Raw genomic sequence first — 18,646 nt, forward strand, 5'->3', positions numbered from 1 at the left:
AAGAAAATAAGTCTAAAGTGACCTTTCTGTATGCACAGCAGCTGTCTGTTAGACTGAACAAAGCTGGTGTACAAGACCAGAGAAGATCCTACCTACAGCTCTAAATAGTATGCATGTGTGAAAGAGGAAGACAGATTAACAACTGACAGAAAACTGCTGAAGTTGAAGAAAAGTTTACACACATTAAAATAAAGTGACTGGGACCTGACAACACAGGTATCACAATCACTGCTATCCTGAGACCCCCCCCTGTGTGTGTGCGCGTGTGTGTGTGTGTGTGTGTGTGTGTTTCTATTTAAGTCTCCTTGTGATAGAGAGGAGGGACAAAGGGGAGCAGGAGATAAATATTTGGGTGCGTCTTCTCTCTATCACTTTGTGTCTCTCTGCATCCACAGCATCAACACAGAAAGGTAAGGCCAAAAATCTCTGCTATGCTTCATCAATTAACCCCCCAATTAATCCCAGAAGCTCCTGGTGACGTCTTAAAATGTCTTGTTTTTGTCTGACCGACAGTCCAAATCCCACAGATAATCAGTTCACTATCATATAAGATGAAAAATAAAACTAAAAATATATATATTTGTAGTAAACAGTAGCCTTTTTCTGTCATCATTTCATAATTTCAGCATTTGTGAGGATATTCTGCTTTTCATTATCTTACGCTGGTCAGACAAAACAATTTATAATATATCTTCAAGCCCAAATGATAAATCAAGATTCGTCAAAATTATAAAAAAAAGATTAATCAATGCTCTGTAGAACATAAAAGTTGTTAATCCTTTTTCATCTTTAAAACACTTATCAATGGGCCTGGGTAAAGTCAGCTGGAAATTCTTTAAAAAGTTTGGGTCGATACTGTTCTGAGAATTAGGGACTCGCCTGTCTATGTCTTTATCAGAGGGAAAGTGGGGGTGAAAGAGGAAATGTCATCTGTCTGGAATAGCAGCCACACTGTGGCCTTGCATGCTTCTCCTTGTCTGCCATCACTCTGCTTTCTGGCAGATGATGTGCTATCAGCAGCACTGAGAGGTGACTGGTGAGTTTGTCCAGTAGGCCTTTCTACAAGTAAGACAAAAGAAAAACAAAAACAGAACAGCTCAGCCATGAGTAAAGACAAGTCATCTAATAATATATATATATATATATATATATATGTATATATATTTAAAAAAAGTCATTGTTAGAGAAAAGCAATGGAGTAACAACTTTAAAAGATCAATATACTGTATATTTCCATTCTTGTAACACTATACGTCGACAGTGATGGGAAGTATGTACAGTGGAGCTAAAAGGGAAACCATAGTTAAAACCCACTGGGGCACTTGACACAACTGGTCCCCACTGTTGTGCACTTCAGAGGCAAAAGGTTTTTATTTTTGTCTTCTAGGGGAAACTGAAATAGCCAAGATGCCTGAGAAAGCGTAAGTGGATTGTGTTTCTGTTATTGTTTCCATTTTCAAATCAGAGTATCAGTTTCATACTGCAAATTGGGCTTATCTAAAGAAACTAGAGCCAGACTGATATATCAGCCTATCACAGACACGTCAGTATATTGACATATCAGTATTGATATCAGGGTATAAGTTTTTTATATATTAAACCTTTTTCACAAATAATGCAAAAAAACAATGCTTGGGATGATTTAGAAATGGTATCATAGCCAATTATTGTATATATTCTAAATAGTCAACAATTGACTGATACTGAACATGATGTTTATTCCATTTAATTTATTTTTTTTTTTTAATTTCGAGAATTGGTTGCCAATTAAATCCATTGTATGTATAATGTATAATAATGTTAAATATTCTTTAGTAGAGTTATTTATTTAGGAGAGCACCCCTCCGAATACCTTTGCAAAGTCTTATCGATGCAGAATCTACATAGAAAATTTTATTTATTTTCATTCTAGCTCAAAAATATCACTATATCGGAGAATTTTTAACCTCTAAAATTAGTATCCATTTCAAAATCCTATATCGGTCGGGCTCTAATAGAACCACGTCATGGAATATAATATAATTTTTCTATCTGCTATTGCATGCTGATGCTACATTTCTGACCTTTCTTTATGTTCTACCCACAGACCAGAGGTAGGAAGCGACTACTTACTAAGAAATCTAATAATTCAGGTACTAAGTATTAGGTACTAGGTATTAAGATTATTGCTGGCCCACGAAAATGTCAAACTATTTTTTTTTTTCAGAAATCTAAAATCTCAGCCTCTCGCAAGCTCATGCTGAAGGTGAGTCCTCAGTCCACATTGTACAAACTGTATCTTCACAGCAACAATCTACAAACAAAAGAAATATTTAATGTGTGGTATTTCAGAGCTTGATGGTTGCAAGGGCCAAGGAGGACCTGGAGCAGGAGTTGGAAGAAAAAGAAGAACAGAAGGCAAAGTACCTGGAGGAAAAATCTCCTCCTATACAGACCAGTGGCATGTCCTTAGCAGAGCTACAGGTAGACTTTCCCATTTACCTCAGAGATGTTCATATTTGCAAACTGAACCTCTAAAAGATGCTAAATATCTAAGTTATTTCAAACTTAACATCCACTTGCTATTATTTTCTTTTTAGAAATTATGTGAAGAGCTGCACACCAAAATAGACGTGGTGGATGAGGAGCGGTATGATATTGAAGCCAAAGTTCTGCACAACACCAGAGAGGTAACTGAGCACCAGTTAATAAAGACAACAGTGACCAACTACAATATAAAAATAGAAGCATATCTCAAAGCTGTGTCACGCTTTGGTCCAACATGTACTTTTTTATAAAACACTAAGAAAGTTTAGCTTTATGTCAATATACAGACACCTGAATAGCCGTCACTGTGTAGCTTCTTTCACACATGCACTGCAAACCTGACATGATCTTAACTGGGGTCCCTTGCAAATACAAATACAAAACCCTAATAAGTCTGTGTAATGTCTGATTGAGCCCATGTGTGAGAGCAGCTCATTGTCTGGAGAATTCACAGCAAGTGAGTGAGTGTTTTCATGACGTTATCATGCAGCTCATGTGAAACAGTAAGAAAAGAAACATCTGAAGAAGGATGATTACACAAAGAAACAAAAAAGTCCAACAACTGAGACAGCTAAATCCAGGAACTTCTGTTGGGACCAACATTGAAAAATCCAACAAGACACTCGGTTGTTTCTGATCAAATTATGAACTGGATACTTGACCCTGGTGTAATGTACATCATGTCCTGCCTCCTGCCACCCACTTTATTAAACCAAACCAAGTATTTACAGTAAGTGTATCTCGTCCTATTGTGTGCTGCAATAGTGAAAGAGAAACTTTGGAACATGTCCACACTTGATTCCTAGATTGATGACCTAGAATAACCTCGTTTCGACTTTCTCCACAGATCAAAGACCTCAACATCAAGGTGCTGGACCTGCGAGGGAAGTTTAAGAGACCCAGCCTGAGAAGGGTGAGGGTCTCTGCTGATGCCATCCTGCGCTCCCTACTGGGCTCAAAACACAAGGTCTCTTTGGATCTGCGAGCTAATCTTAAATCAGTCAAGAAGGAGGACACAGAAAAGGTGGGTTTCAGAAAAACATTTTTGGCCAAGAAACAATCCTGATTTATTCAGATGGCACACAATGTGCAACTTTGGCAGAGATGTTTTCCATGGTGATAATTTATAGCACATTTGCGCTTCAAGTCTTTGGCTGCTGTCCATATCAAGGGTGGCTGAGAGAGGAACTGATTAATGAACCTTCTAAGCTTCCCAAAACAACATTAATAACGCTGGTGTGAGGGTCATATTATGTATAACAAGGATTCCTATATCCCAAGAGTGTGCGTTTCATAGGGACGCTCTGGCTGAAGAGACGCACCAGTCAAAAAGTCTGTTTCTCTTTGTGTAGGAGAAGACGGTCGAAGTGAGCGACTGGAGAAAGAATGTGGAAGCCATGTCGGGGATGGAGGGCCGTAAGAAGATGTTTGATGCAGCAAAGGGTCAAAACCAGTAAACAGTTGTTATTAAAAAGGAACAACTGGCTTCCATCTTAAATCACACACCATCACTTGTAAACTTCAGTGAAGAATACACAGAATGCAGCACCAAATTTAAATGCATAAGCGGTTCATAGGGTCACAGAGAATCTTTTGGTGTTTTATGTTCAGTAAATTTTCTGTTTTGTTTCACTATCACGTAAATAAACACGGCATATGCAGTCTCTCTTTTTGTGTCTGTTTGGTTGTACTACATTCTTTGAATATTTGAATATTGAAAGAAGGAAAAAGCTGCATTCACACATCGTTTATTTCATCATGGCGATATCGAACATTTGTTGTATGTCAGCCTCATTTTGTGGAACATACAAAAAACATTGAGCTGAGGAGAAATTTTGTTATTTTAATGGGTCTGAGTAATTTTTAAAATTACTCAAGTGATTGCTTTTCATTTGAGTTTCCTTTTCAGTTGCTAGCTAAAGACATGTGGTAGCTAGCATAAAACCTTTGTCAAGAGGTCAGGTGGGGATGGCTGTCTCACTGCTCTAGGGGTTGATTGTCACATGTCATGCTTTATTCATAATGAATTGTTATGGCTTTAATAAAAGTGAATTTTCCCCTTCATGTTACCTCTCATTACAGATAATAATAAGGTTCACATTCATTATTTTAACCAGACAAATAGCCTACAAAGGGCCTTAATGAGTATTATAGAGATGGGTATTAATTTCAAAACTTATTTGGTGTCTGTGTTAAAAAAATTAATAATTTTTTAACACAGAGAAATGATACTCTGGCATGAGAAAATGCATGCTAGAATAACAAGTGTGACAACCAACCCCAGTCTCCCCTATTGTCAGTGGATTTTTATTTTTAGTCCAAAAGTGAGAAGAAACTGCTTCTTCTTTATTTAAAAACATGTAGTCAGATAATTCGGTAGCTGCTCAAACTAAAATCAGTAGACTAATATGCAGGGCGGAGACCCAGTTTTCAAGAAAATACAGCACCTAACAGCAACCACTGACGTCATAACTCACTATCACTTCAATAAACAGCAAGGAAACTCAACATGCATGAACCAAACCGAAGGCTTAGCCAGTACAAATCAATGCACAATGCGATAAAGTAGATGGACAGTAGCACACGTGCAGAAATTAAGGAAAGTCACTAAACATATGCTAGCTAGCACAAACAGTAGGCTTATTTACCCGGTGGCGATCAGGTGGCGATATCTTTTCCCCATGATGCGAGGGGCAGGTGCCGCCTGGTGTAATCCATAGACTGTGTGTTGAAGCCTGGTGAAGTGAACCAGTGTTACCTCGGCATCTCGACGAGGAATCAAAATCCTGGATATCATGTGTATGTCGAGCAAGGCGATGATTCAATATGATCCTTTATTGTCTCTCAATGGAGTCGTATCGTAATGAAATCACAGACCATATGATGATGAAGAAGAAGTAGCAAAAAAGCAAAGCATATTTTTGCATTCAAAGGTCTAAAACCAAATAAATATTGAATGTACAAAGAAAAATCTGTGACGAGCAACGGTTTGGTATGTATTTGCTTGTAAATAAAATATCTGACAATAACTTTCTTTTGCTGTTTGGCTCTAACTTGTAATATTATAATTGATTCTAATAATTATTCAGACTTTTGATTTAATAATTCTGACATATAGATCAGTGAGAAAGTACAGGCTGATGCTCTTCATCCTCTTCAGTTTTCAATTTCACCACAAGGTGTCAGTATCCGCTTAGAGCCAGTTTACTGAGATAGTGACAGATTTTACAACCAGCATCAAGTGAAGATAAAACACAGATCTAAGTATTGTTTATGACCAGCTAAATGCACTGCTCATTAAAAAGAGCACATTCATAACAGATCCATGTCAGGACTGGTGCCCTTCAGGGTTAACCAGAATGAGGCCTAAGTGCTTTCTGTTGTTTGTTTTAGTCGACTCAGGCGCCAGAAGGATGGGGTTTAAAACAATACAAGAAGAGAAAGTGTAATCAATCAAAGGAAATTGATTTAATACTGTGATTGTCTGACTTCCCAACACTTTTGATTTTGTTGCATGTGACTTAACTGACATTTATAAAGTAACACAAACTTCTTTCATTGAGATTTTTTATTAAGGGATTAGGCTGACTATCTGCCCCTGCTGCTTATGAAATTATGAATGATTTCTCTGTTGAGTATTTTTATGTTCATGTGCAGTGAGCATATGGATTTGATAGCTACGTTTGTGAGTCAGTCTTCATTGAAAACACACAACAAACACAGAGACAATTAGTTGAATATTTGCATTCAAAAATCCCAGGCTTAATAGAGTAAACAAACATTTATGTGTTAAAAGGGAGAAGATGGACGGGAGTAGTGATTTGACTTTTGTGAACAAAACGGTTATTTTGAACAGCTTTGGCATTGTGGGACTTCTTTTTTTGCTATTGTGGGACTAATCTCCTCCTGTAGCTGTACAACATATTCTCATCAGTAGGTTCACAGGATATTGTGTGAAAAGTTCTGCACAAAAAAGGTGAACGGAAGTGGACCTGCGATGGTTGCTTTTGGTGTTGATTATGTAAGCGGTTTTATCCTACTATACAAAAGGTGACAGTTAGGTTAGGCATCAAATGACTTGATTAGGATTAGAAAATTGAACAGCAACAGGAAACAATCTCCGCTCACCCGGGTGAAAGTCTTGTGTTTGGGGACCCATCCACCTGTGTCCTTATCTAGAGATTTGCCGTCTTACATCCCCTGCTTTTAAAACCTGAAATACACATGACTTACAGTGTATTGCTTTCTTCAGTAACAAAAATGTGAAATGCACACAAAATAAACATGTGGAAAAACACACAAATTATTGTGCATTACTCTTTGTTGTTTTATGTACAGTGCATGAGAGCAGCCTGAGCTGTGAAAGTAACAACAGCCGCAGCAAGCTGCAGGATGCAAAGACAGCTGCACACTGAAAACACATTAAACACGCTTATATTGACACATTTATCCAACATACGTCACAGATAGGCGTGCATGCACAATTCCTGATCAATGTTCAAAGACAAATAGTAATCTGCGCCCCTCAAAAAAATCATTAAAGAGCTGTGTTCTCATCACTAGACTAAAGTACACCAAAGCCTTTAATGGTGCAAAAACACCAATTTTTCAACATGACTGTCTTCGTCAGAGTCAAACAGAACAAAGACAAGCCAAACATTTATAGTTGGCCTACAACAGGTGAGCAGTCCTTATTGGATAATAGGTTGAACAGGATTTCAAATCTATTGGATGGTGAATCTATAAGTGGGAGTTTCAAAACACACAAGTATACTGCATCCATCACATGTAACAGATCAAGGAAATATGACATATTCAGTTCTCCCCCAGATTCAATTAAGCATTATATTTTATCTTATATTTCTCTTATACCTAAATCCCCCCAGAGGCAACACAAAAATAGTTTTAATATCTGTATTTAACACCCTGATTACATATTTATGAGTCATACAAGAGAAAGAAGTGTTGGCAAATTGTTTTATTTTGCGAAACATAGTATAGTACTTCCAACGTGTGCTCATCTCAATGCAGTAATGTTGTTTATCCCGAAACACAACTGACTCAGGTTTGAATCACACTTACATCATAGTAATTATAGTCTTATCACACAACATAATGTATACAAATGGTACTTACTCAGTGCCCGCAGCTAGCTTTGTGGCATCGCTGAGCCTGCTCGGAGATTATATCTGCATTAAACCATCCAAACAAAAGCACACATTACACAAAAACTAAAAGACTAAATACAGATACAGACTTACAACAATAATTATTACTGAAAATGAATAATATAACAATAAAACAAATACAGAAATGCCAAATTTGTAAGATTCCTGAGACCTTCTTTTTGATGTCACAATTAAAGGAGAACTTTGATGATTTTCAACCATGTCACTCTTCAATTTTGTTTATTAGATTCAAGTCAAAACAGTCCACATGATATAATATGTACTGGCAGCAATGCATGGCTTAACACTGGAGATATTGCCAACTGCCTTACAGTGGTGGATTGAGCTCTATAATTATTTGAGACTGAGTAAATATAATAAAAGATATCAACAGTATTTCTGAGGACTTCACTTGAAAACCTGAATCCCTCGAGTTAAAAAAGTGCATTATACTCATTTACGTAGCTGATGCTTTTATCCAAAGCAACTTATAAGTGCATTCAATCATGAAGATACAACTCAAAAATTGCGAGTATCATGCAAGTACAGAAAATAATCCATTAAGCAAAACTGCTTCAAGTTATACATTTTAGAAACAAGACATGTCTTTTTTTATTTCTATTGTTATTTTTATTTTATTTTATGTTTTAATGGTGTCATGATGCAGTCTGAACAGTCTGTGACAGATGTGTAGGGTTACAGGAAACTAAATATCTACACACCTTAAATATTTAATTTCTTTGTGAGGCCTTTTGTATTGGCCATTCTCAATCATGTAAAAAAAAAACTAATAACATGTTGAATGGTTAATGTTCAAATATTTTATCATTTCATGTGGTGGCCCTTATAGAAACCTGAAGACTTGACTGATGTGTTCTTGGCTTTTATTAGCCCCCAAGGACTTGAGCCATGACAAGATTTGAGATGTGACTTGAGATTTGAACTTTAACCACCGAAGACTTCCAAACAGCATCAAACAATCTGTAAACAGAGCCAGAGTTGAGGTGGAGGGGGGGAACTCCATTCAATCAGAAATACATTTTGGCTCACGAGAGACATCTGATGAGTCATATTCCCGACCGGGGGGTCAGATACGTTACTGACAGTGCACACTGTTGGGAGTATCAAAAGACTTGGCATGGTCATGAAGGGTGTTGTTGATAGAACGTTATTGCATGTGTGAACAGACATTAAAGATTAAAGGTGAGGCGAAGGGAGTGTTTTTTTATTTCATTGGCAACCTGTTATGGGAATAACGCTCAATGATATGATTGCATGACATCTACTTTAGCAGATAGAATTGTTGCTGTCGCTATGATGCAGTTGTTTGATAAATATGGTATTAACCTGCATAATCATTATAAGTAAACGAGATGAGCTTGAGCCATCCCTTTGTGCATTTGCACACAACAGGAGGTTTACAAGGATTATTTCTAACCATCGTTTTGTCTGCCAGACCTGAGTTACTGAAACCTTTTGAGAGCAATAATCCTGAGCTGTTCATTCGAGGTTTTGCCGTGTAAAAATAGACAATGGAGAATGCATGTTTTCCCATTCTAGTTAATGCCATCTACCATCTGTTTGCAGGTATGTGCCCACCCATTGTGGACATGGGCAGCTCGCCGCCATGTGATCCACTTCTGGGTTTAAAAGCTTATGGCCCACAGAGAAGGGCACAGTATACAATTCCCCATTGAGCCCCAGTCTGAAGCACATCACACTGTAGGTAAGTCTGTGTGCTCTTCTTGTGTGTTTTTACATAGTAAATGGAGACATGTGGGTTCAATTTGGCATATCACCTCATTTACTGTCCTCCTCTGAATTGGACTTAATCGTACAGGTGCTGCATCCTAAACATGTCAGACCCAGAAGACGCCACGTACGAGTGAGTAAAAGTATAATTTCTGCAGAATAGAGGGTGATGGTAACAAAGTGATGAATGGAATCAATTGTAGCAAAAATATTATTGGTGTGTTCTTTTGTTTTTTTCTTCTTTCAGGGGAGAACGTAAGTCAGTTTGTCCATTCAAGATGAGCCTTCACAGTATGTAATTGAAGCGTAGTTGATAGGCTGCAGATTCAGAAAGCTGCTTGCTGGCTGGATATACACAACTGCTTCATGTGAAAGATAAAAATGCATGAATATTGTGATAATACTGCATGTATATCAGAAATGCCTTTATTTCCCTGTTCATGTTGCCGTAGCTGACCTCTGTTCTTTACCTCTTTTTGTGTGTACTGTGTAAAGAAGAAGATGATATTGTTGGTATGTACTTTAATACAAACAACATCCATGAACATTTTTCAAAACCTAAACTTTAAGAGACTGATTGACATTTTTTTATGCTATTTTGTAATCTACCTTACAAACTTGAGCCTCGTATTTAAAGTTACTTAACACACTACTTCTGCTAAGCTGCTGGCTTTACAATACCACATACTGTATTTTTGGCGTGTTGGTGCCACTGTAGCGGCAGCTGCTATGCTTGTGCTCTTTTGCCAGGTTGACCTTTGTCCTCTGAGTCAGTCATTTCTGCCTGTAGCTGGAGACAGTTCATCGTATATAAACATCCCAGTGGAGCTGTCCTTTCAATTCCAATTGTGCAATGGGTTGCCATCAAAGAGATAAAGGCTCATACCTCTATTTCTGTCTCCTTTGTGAAGCTGTCCATGTGGGCCACTGTACCGACTGGTTGCCCCTGAAACTAAGCAGCACCTGTCCTCCCTCCATGAGGAGCAGAGTCGCTGTGAGAGAGCAATGTATGTCAGCTTATGTTCTCAAGAGAGGACCTTGGGGAAGACAGCGGCACAAGCACAATACCCACTTTGATTTTTATGCCTGTTAGAAGTCCTCTAAATGCAGGTTGGCTTACCTTCTTTGCAGTGGAAAGAGGTTGAGTTACCTAAAGAGACTCTGACTAATGGCCTGGTGTCACTTTTTCCCACAAAGGCTTACTGAGGAGAGAAATGTTGAGAACAAAAAGCACAGCACTTCAATTACTTTGCAAATAGTTCAAAAGCTAAATGTAACTGTGGGAAAGCTGTTGGCAAAATCAGTGATGGTAATTGTAAAGTCTCTATCTGCACAGCGTAACTAATCAAAGGTATATCTAAATATAACAGCTTCATTCAAAAGAAGCTACATATCCTACACTGCCAATAACTGCATATTTAGGGAGATAAAGCATTCCTTGATTAAAGGTTCGAATTAAATGACTGGTTTTAGAATATAGGAAAAAATTAAAAGAAAAAGTAAGAAATGTAAGAAAATGCCCTGTAGAATTAAAATATATTATATTATAAATATATATATATATATATATATATATATATATATATATATATATATATATTTATATAAGTTTTGGAGGCACTGTCAAAAATACTCAGAAATAATGTGGATCTAAATGCTGTATGAGATTTTCCCATTGTTTGCTTGCTAACTCTACATGCTTGCTTTGCACAGAAGAGGGGGAAGAGGAGGAAGAGTTAGTAGAGGAGGAAGTAGCAGAGGAGGAGGAAGAGGAGGAGGTAGAAGGTAGTATTGCTTATGCTAATATCTGCTTGTATACCAGCTGTAAATAGATTTGACTTTATCCCTAACACACTGTTTAATGACACTATTAGTACATTACAAAATATTGTCGCTGTTCAAGGAAAACCATGTTTCTCAAACATTCATGAGCTGTGAAATACAGTTGTTTTTATTATTGTTTTTAGTTTCATGACAATGCATTTTATTTAGCCCCACACTTCATGGTCCAAATCACCAGTAGATTGTGATGATATAGAAGTCTTGAAATATACCGTGATACTATCTTTAATACCATCTGTGTACCTGCGTACACCTGCAGAAAAGGTACTTTTTGATGAAATTTCCATTTTGAGTTGTGCAGTGTGATTTATAAAATATGTTGCCTTAGTCGTCTCTCCAACTCCATCATTATTGACAATTTCCTCTAAATACAAGACCATCAGGAGTTATGTGTATGATTTTTTGTCAAAGACACTTGATTTATTTGCTTTACAACCTGCTTAACCCAAAAAAAGTCTGCAAAAATGTTTTTCTTAAGGGGAGATACTTCAAGTGAATAGGGTACATTATTATTGTGTAGTTTTTATGAAATAAAATATGATAATATATGATATAATAAATATACAATACCTCCAGAATATAGATAGGAATGAAACTGGACATTTTGGTGTATGTAAGTGCTGCTGAAGTGAAGATATCTGACTCAAAGGGAAAAATATTTTTTTTAAGAAAACAGCCTCCTGAGATATGGATTGTTCAATTCATATATTTTGCAAGACACGACAGGTGATTAGGGTAAAAAATGTTACCTTATATATGGTACTATATCACCATGAAACTGCCTCAGCTTCAGTTTGACATGTTTCAATATGCAAATGAGGCATTTTCTATAGCTAACATTTGTTGAAATTAAGATAAATCTACAGATGTAAATACACAAAGTGTTGTAAAAATAAACACCAAAATGTGTATTTTTGGATGTTTTCATTTGACCAGTCTGAAGGACATGTTAAGGAAGAAAAATAGCCCAGAATTTCCAAATAAACCAATTGATGATTATGTCTCAGGTGTCTCCCTCTAATAGTGAAAGCTTTTTTTCTCATGTAAAAATCTAAAAATAGTGTGGCCAACAATAATCACCTAAATTAAACTTTTTTAAAACCATATATTCGTTCAAAATGACCCTGTTCATCATTGCTATCTTTCACGACTTGTCAGTGTGAACTCTTCTCTCAATGACCTTGCACTAACCCTCTCATCTTTCAACAGATGATGCAGAGGATAATGAAGGAGGTATGGTCAGGTTATTTAGGAAGTACAACGGCTATGTGTGTGCAACAGGAGGAAAATGTTGCTCTGTGGGTGTTTTTTCATGCATGTCAAACTAAAGATTTTACTTTCCTTTTCGTCTTTTATGGATACACAAAAGAGGAAAAACCCAAGTCAAAGTAAGAACAGAGTTTAAATATAAAAAACATACTTTTCTGTGAGAGACATTTTAGATAAAACGATGTTTCCATCCTGCTCAGGCCTGCTTTTGTGCCCGGCTTGGCACCTCCCAAAATCCCAGATGGAGAAAAAGTGGACTTTGATGTGAGTTATTCTCAGGACCGATCAAAGTTACACCTGCAAGCTGTTTTTTTTTTGTTGTTGAGGGGATAAACACACATTTTGACTTCTTGCTTTGATTTCAGGACATTCATCGAAAACGAATGGAGAAGGACATGAATGAGCTCCACACTCTGATTGATGCTCACTTTGAGAAGCGTAAGAAGGAGGAAGAAGAGCTTGTTAGCCTCACAGATCGAATTGTATGTTCCTATCTCACTCTTCTACTGCAATAGATCACGTTTAGTCTCTTAATCCTTAATAAAGTGCTGTCTTTTACTCACATTTTCAGTTTAGAGGATTTGCTTTTTGTTGGTAAAGTGTATTTTCTTTCTTACGTTAGGAGGCACGCAGGTCAGAGAGAGCAGAGCAGATGAAGATAAGGGCAGAGAGAGAAAAGGAACGGCAGAACAAACAAGCCGTATGTATATGAAGACCAATAACATTTACAGAACATAACTATAAGATACAAAAGGTTCCTAAACACTGCAAGGTGTCTAGGAAGTATAAATATTTCAAAGTCATATTTGGTTGTCCTAGCCCAGGCCAACCCCCGACCTAAAATACCATAATGTTTTCCACCAGGAAGAGAAAGCGAGAAAAGAAGAGGGAGAGGCAAAGAAGAAAGCAGAGGAAGATGCAAGGAAGAAGATGATTCTGTCCAACTTGAGTTTTACTGGATACAAGGTATAGATTTTCTTTATCTTTGAAAATGTTATACTGTAGGATGTTTGAAATCACATACTAACATACTGCATACTACATAGCATAGTATAGCATACTGGCTATCTGTCTAATGACAAGTTAGCCTCTGGGGAAAATAGCTAATATTTCAGGCTTTCTGATGTAGCCAGTGAATATCTAGGCCAATTCCTTTTACGAGTGGCAGGAATTGTTTGGGGTCTGATTAACAACTTGTGACGCGAGAATGGAGTTGGAGTTGAGAGACGGCATCTCTATAAGACGATAGACGATTGTTGATGGGTTCCATTATTGTATTTTCGCTAATCTCTCGTTTGCTCTCAACATGGACCTGCATGCAAACAAAGCCTACTCAAACGTGATTGGTCAATAATACTGGGACTACAAGCGGAAATCAGATGCTTCCACCACCCAAATTGTGTCCCGTTGCCTACAGTATACATTATACATGTGGGCTCCAGCGTTTTAACTGTATTAATGACATTCTGCATACACGTCAATCCACCAGTGGACAGTCTGAAGAGACTAAATGGATTTTGGGGAGTTAAATTGGCCTATATCCATCAATCTCACATCTCATTTTCAGAAATTCTTGCTAGTATACATACTAGCATTTCTTGCATCTAAGATCCACATACTATTCAGTTGGACGGGGTATATACTCAATTTGATGTCAAAGTTATGAGTAGTATGTTACTATGTGATTTTGAGACAGAGGCTAGACAGAGGCTAGACAGAGGCTAGACAGAGGCTCATTTGCATGCTGTATATACACATCACATCACCACATGTGCTCGCTTTCTGTGCAGCAGACACAACCTGGCGGGAAAAAACCAACAGAAAGAGAAAAGAAGAAGAAGATCCTAAATGAACGCCGCAAAGAGTTAAATATTGATCACATGAAAGAGGACAAACTCAGGTAAAAAAAAAAAGCACAGGAACACAAATTTACTCGAGATAACTCTCCATGATTAATCACATTCTTGTCTCTACTGGCGCAGGGAAAAAGCCAAGGAACTGTGGGAATGGTTGCGCCAGCTGGAGTCAGAGAAATTTGATCTTCAACATCAGCAAGCCAAGCAAAAGTATGAGGTGAGATATTGTACACGAAATCATGAGGGTCATCATGTGCACATCCCTAACCTGTTTTTTGGTTCTGGGACGAGGGCCAAACAATACAACGATTACAACACTATGATTTATGAGAACATTCAGCCTACTTACATACCCACAATATACCTGTTTCTCAGTTATTATAAGTGGAACTCTGCCAAAGACACCTTGTGTCTGCAGTTTACAGTTTAAATAATGTTTTACTCTCAAAAAAACACTCAAAAAGTTAGATTACATTTTGACCAAATAGCCTATACTAATAAACTTTTAATCACATTATCTTTTCACAGGTCAACTTGCTGAGAAACAGGGTCAGTGATCATCAGAAAGTGTAAGTATTGTGTGGTGAATGCTCACATCACGGTGCACATATAATATTTTTATTCAGTGCCTTCTCACACTGGCAACCGAATGAAACTGTATGAAAGCCAGAAGTAGTGATGTCTTAAATTAATGCATTTTCTCTCGAGTCTGACACAATATTACTTCTATATATACAGTATCACCTATTTTCAGTGGTGGAAAGTAAATAAGTTCACATACTTTATATAATCACACTAACTTTTAAAAGTGATTGTGTGGTTGGCATCAAGGCATCAAGTTTTGGTTGCAAAAACTGAAAATATGGTTGCCATTTTTCATCACCTGGTATTGTAATAGGCTATATAATATGCAGTTATACATCAGCTTAATAATGAAAATGTGATATATGAGACCATATTTTCTTTATGTTCTTTGTGCAGGTTTGTCTGTGTTCTTTAAATCACACATTTCCACAGTCAAAAAACGTAATTTGCTTTGCCACTGTCTCACACAGTGTGTCAATGCATCAATCCACCACTGCCTCTGTTCCTAACATAGTAATCTGACAATTAATGTTTCGGTGTTATGTAAAAACAACAGTGTAGATCTTTCATCAAAACAGGTATGTATGCAATGTGCAAAGTCATGGAGTAAATCAGAAAAGGCAGAAGTTAATATTTAAGTAAGCAAAAATCAATAATTCCCTCCAGCTCTGGAGTTGGTTGTGGCAAAACGAGACTCTAATTCCCCTGATGCCTGTCCCTATGTCTAGCCCTGGTGTAAACCTTCACCTATAGTGACCTCCGAGTTTCCACCTCATCCTATTTCATCTTTCCCTCAGCTTGTCTCGCTACACTGATCTCCATTTGTTTGAAGCAGCATCAGTTACAGCTGTTTGTGCAAGCTGCCTGACAGCAGGACTACAGTTTCCCAAGTAGCCAAATAGGACCGGGAATACAAAAAGGGAAGAGCACATGATAAGTGCTTTAATAAAGGGCAAGCTGGGGGATCTGAACAACATATACGCACTCGAAGGAGATGGTGTTATAATGGATTTACAACAGCTGAGAGCTGCTATGTGATATCATCTGTATTACTGTAGCTTATAATAAAACAGTGAACGGGCTCTGCTGCCATCTAAATCATGTGGAACCTTCCTCCTAATCTAAGACTGTCCTACAAGAAGGGCTGAGGCTCTAACCAAAGTGTTAGTTTTCCTGCAGAATACGGCATCATATTTGCAAACCAGTAATACTGTAAAACTATGACTGACCATTTAAAACGAGTATCCCTTTGAAATAGTGCCTTGATTTTTATATTCAAGTCATTTTCAGAAATCGTATATAGTCAAACCATAAAAACACATAATTTGTCACAGTCCTAAAAAACTATTTCTAAATGTTTGTATTCATATAGAAGCTGCAGAGGTCAGGAGGCTCGGTAGCAACAGCAGATAAAGATAGAAGTCAACTATTTGGTAGCAAATCCCCTTACAACAGCAGGCAGCTATGAAAAGCTCTCAGTACAGTATGAAGCCAGCAGCAGCTTTCTGTAGAGCAGTGGTTCCCAACCTATAGGTCAGAACCCCTGGAAGGAGTCACATGATGATTATATTGATATAAAATAATAACAAACACAAAATCATGTTTATGGTTCTCTCATTTGTACTTTTTTCCTTTTGAAATTAAGTATAATTTCACCTTTTTGAGCCACTAAAATGATTTGAATGAAACACAGTTATTAAAACTTCAGAGAGTGTAGAAGTGGAACAGCCAGAAACACTGACCAATCAGAGCAGACAGGTTGTTTTTTTTTTGGATAGGGGCTTAAAGACACAGGCATTGAAACGGAGCATTTCATTCAAAGGGTGAATACAGGTTTGTTCAGACAGACAATATGAGAAAAATAATGTTTTGTTTCATTAAAGCATGTAAATATGTTCTAGTAGAAACCCAAAATATAACCTCAAATGAGCACAATATGGGACCTTTAAGAGCGTTAAAAAATATGTTTGTGCTGTGCAATGTTGAGCTGAATTTCCCTAAAATAATTTAAATTTCAAATGCAGCTGCAGGTGGGGAGCTATTTACATCAGAAGAACAAATTAAAATTTGAACTTCATTAGAATCCAAAGATCAGTGAGAGTATGTGACACAGATGCGTTTCCCATGGAGGGGAATATTCAAGGTTCAATATGCATTACAGAAGCGGTGTCAAACTCAAATTCACAGTGGGCCAAATTTGAAAACTGGGACAAAGTTGCGGCCCAAACTCAATATTTACTTAAAAAAAAAAAAAAAGACTGCAAATGTGCATGTTTCCCTTCTCTCCAGATGTGTAACGTTGAACCTTTTCAGTGCAGGTCCTTGTTCTTGTCTGGGTGTTTTTTATGTTTTATTCTTTGATTACAGCCACGGTGACAAACAGCTCTTTACCTTCAGAAATAGATCATCTGCCTCCCATCGTTCTCCATTTTTCTTTTGGTCGTTTTTGGGGAGGGGTGGATTAAGTTTGTCCGAAGAGACTGGTAGCATGGATGCTCATGTTTGTCAATAGAAAAGTAGATGTGTATGTGCTTTATACTCGCGGGCCAGCTCTCACAGAACCTTGATTTGATCTTGCGGGCCAAATATAATTACACCGCGGGCCAGATTTGGCCCATGGGCCTGAGTTTGACACCCCTGCATTACAGGTTAGGTAGGTTGTGTGCTGACTTATGTGGCGGTTCTCTTCTCACTTTTTTTTTATTCTCAGTTCAAAGGGCAGCAGAACCAAGCGTGGCCTGAGGAAGTAACATCTAACGTCAACATGAGGGAAACTGGCAACCCCTGATGTTTACTGAGAGTAACATAAACCACATGTTTTCTAAATACTTGAACATGCAAGAAACTAAATTATAAGTGCTCTTAAATAGGGTATCTGTGAAACAAAGTGCATGCTGAGCCCATCTGCAGGCATGTACAGTAGCAGTGTAGTATCAGTACACTGATCAATCAACACAACAGTGGATTTGACAGAAGTGTACTAAAAGTGAAGTTGGGATTAATCAATTTGTTCTTGTGTGTACGGATTTGTGGTTGTGATTAATAAAAGAAAATTCTTTATTTAACAAACAAGAAGTAATGTCTCTTTCTTTGAAGCCTTTGGTTCTGTCACTTGTGGGAACTTGAGATGAGCACTAACGTTACAGTAATTATAAAAAAGCCCCACCTTCTTTATAAAGGTCAGATTGTCTTTGTCAAATACAGGCAGACTTGATGTTTGTCCACAGTATTACCAGTCGTCTATAAATGTAAATGACCACATGTGAGCACATAAATCTATCAGTGTGAAATTAAATGATAATAAACCTCACCATCACCCATGAAACCAGAATTCCCTCTTGGCTGTTGGGTGGATTAAGTGGCTTGAACTCTGGAGGACCAAAGTTCTAGTCCAGTCAACAGTTGCATAACAACAGCTGCAGCGTCTGGTTCTAACAACTTGTTCTTAAGCCGTAGAAAATAAATTATAAGGGTGGAGTAAACAGAATTTGAAAGACGTGTTGCTAATGTGCCCAGAGGCATTTCAAACTGCAGATAAAAACCTAGATGGGTGTGACAAGACATCTGCGTGGTTTAACAAAACTCTTCATGCTGCTCCAGTCACTTTGACAAAGCACTGATAATTAACTAAAATTCATGGATTCATGG

At 37.6% G+C, this 18,646-nt stretch overlaps 2 protein-coding genes and 1 long non-coding RNA gene across 3 annotated transcripts; all 3 read left to right on the forward strand.

Annotated features, from left to right (window-relative positions):
• Positions 1 to 2,210: 2,210 nt before the first annotated feature.
• On the forward strand, positions 2,211 to 4,059 carry tnni1b (troponin I type 1b (skeletal, slow)). The gene is made up of 5 exons (XM_083939842.1): positions 2,211 to 2,245; positions 2,332 to 2,463; positions 2,580 to 2,669; positions 3,374 to 3,550; positions 3,879 to 4,059. The coding sequence occupies exons 1-5, from the start codon at positions 2,237 to 2,239 to the stop codon at positions 3,981 to 3,983; spliced, it is 513 nt and encodes a 170-aa protein (XP_083795968.1). The 5' UTR covers positions 2,211 to 2,236; the 3' UTR covers positions 3,984 to 4,059.
• Positions 4,060 to 9,379: 5,320 nt separating this feature from the next.
• Positions 9,380 to 9,930, forward strand: LOC310965080. Its single transcript, XR_014593775.1, has 3 exons — positions 9,380 to 9,420; positions 9,535 to 9,579; positions 9,694 to 9,930. It is a non-coding gene; the product is annotated as an uncharacterized lncRNA (long non-coding RNA).
• A 14-nt stretch (positions 9,931 to 9,944) lies between these two features.
• On the forward strand, positions 9,945 to 18,064 carry tnnt2b (troponin T type 2b (cardiac)). Its single transcript, XM_083938488.1, has 11 exons — positions 9,945 to 9,959; positions 12,498 to 12,521; positions 12,658 to 12,676; positions 12,758 to 12,821; positions 12,923 to 13,039; positions 13,180 to 13,257; positions 13,422 to 13,523; positions 14,348 to 14,457; positions 14,540 to 14,630; positions 14,942 to 14,982; positions 17,709 to 18,064. The coding sequence occupies exons 5-11, from the start codon at positions 12,941 to 12,943 to the stop codon at positions 17,746 to 17,748; spliced, it is 561 nt and encodes a 186-aa protein (XP_083794614.1). The 5' UTR covers positions 9,945 to 9,959; positions 12,498 to 12,521; positions 12,658 to 12,676; positions 12,758 to 12,821; positions 12,923 to 12,940; the 3' UTR covers positions 17,749 to 18,064.
• The last annotated feature ends 582 nt before the right edge of the window (positions 18,065 to 18,646 follow it).

The sequence above is a fragment of the Echiichthys vipera genome (genome assembly GCF_963691815.1).
Source record: "Echiichthys vipera genome assembly, chromosome: X".
NCBI classification, from domain to species: Eukaryota; Metazoa; Chordata; class Actinopteri; order Perciformes; family Trachinidae; genus Echiichthys; species Echiichthys vipera.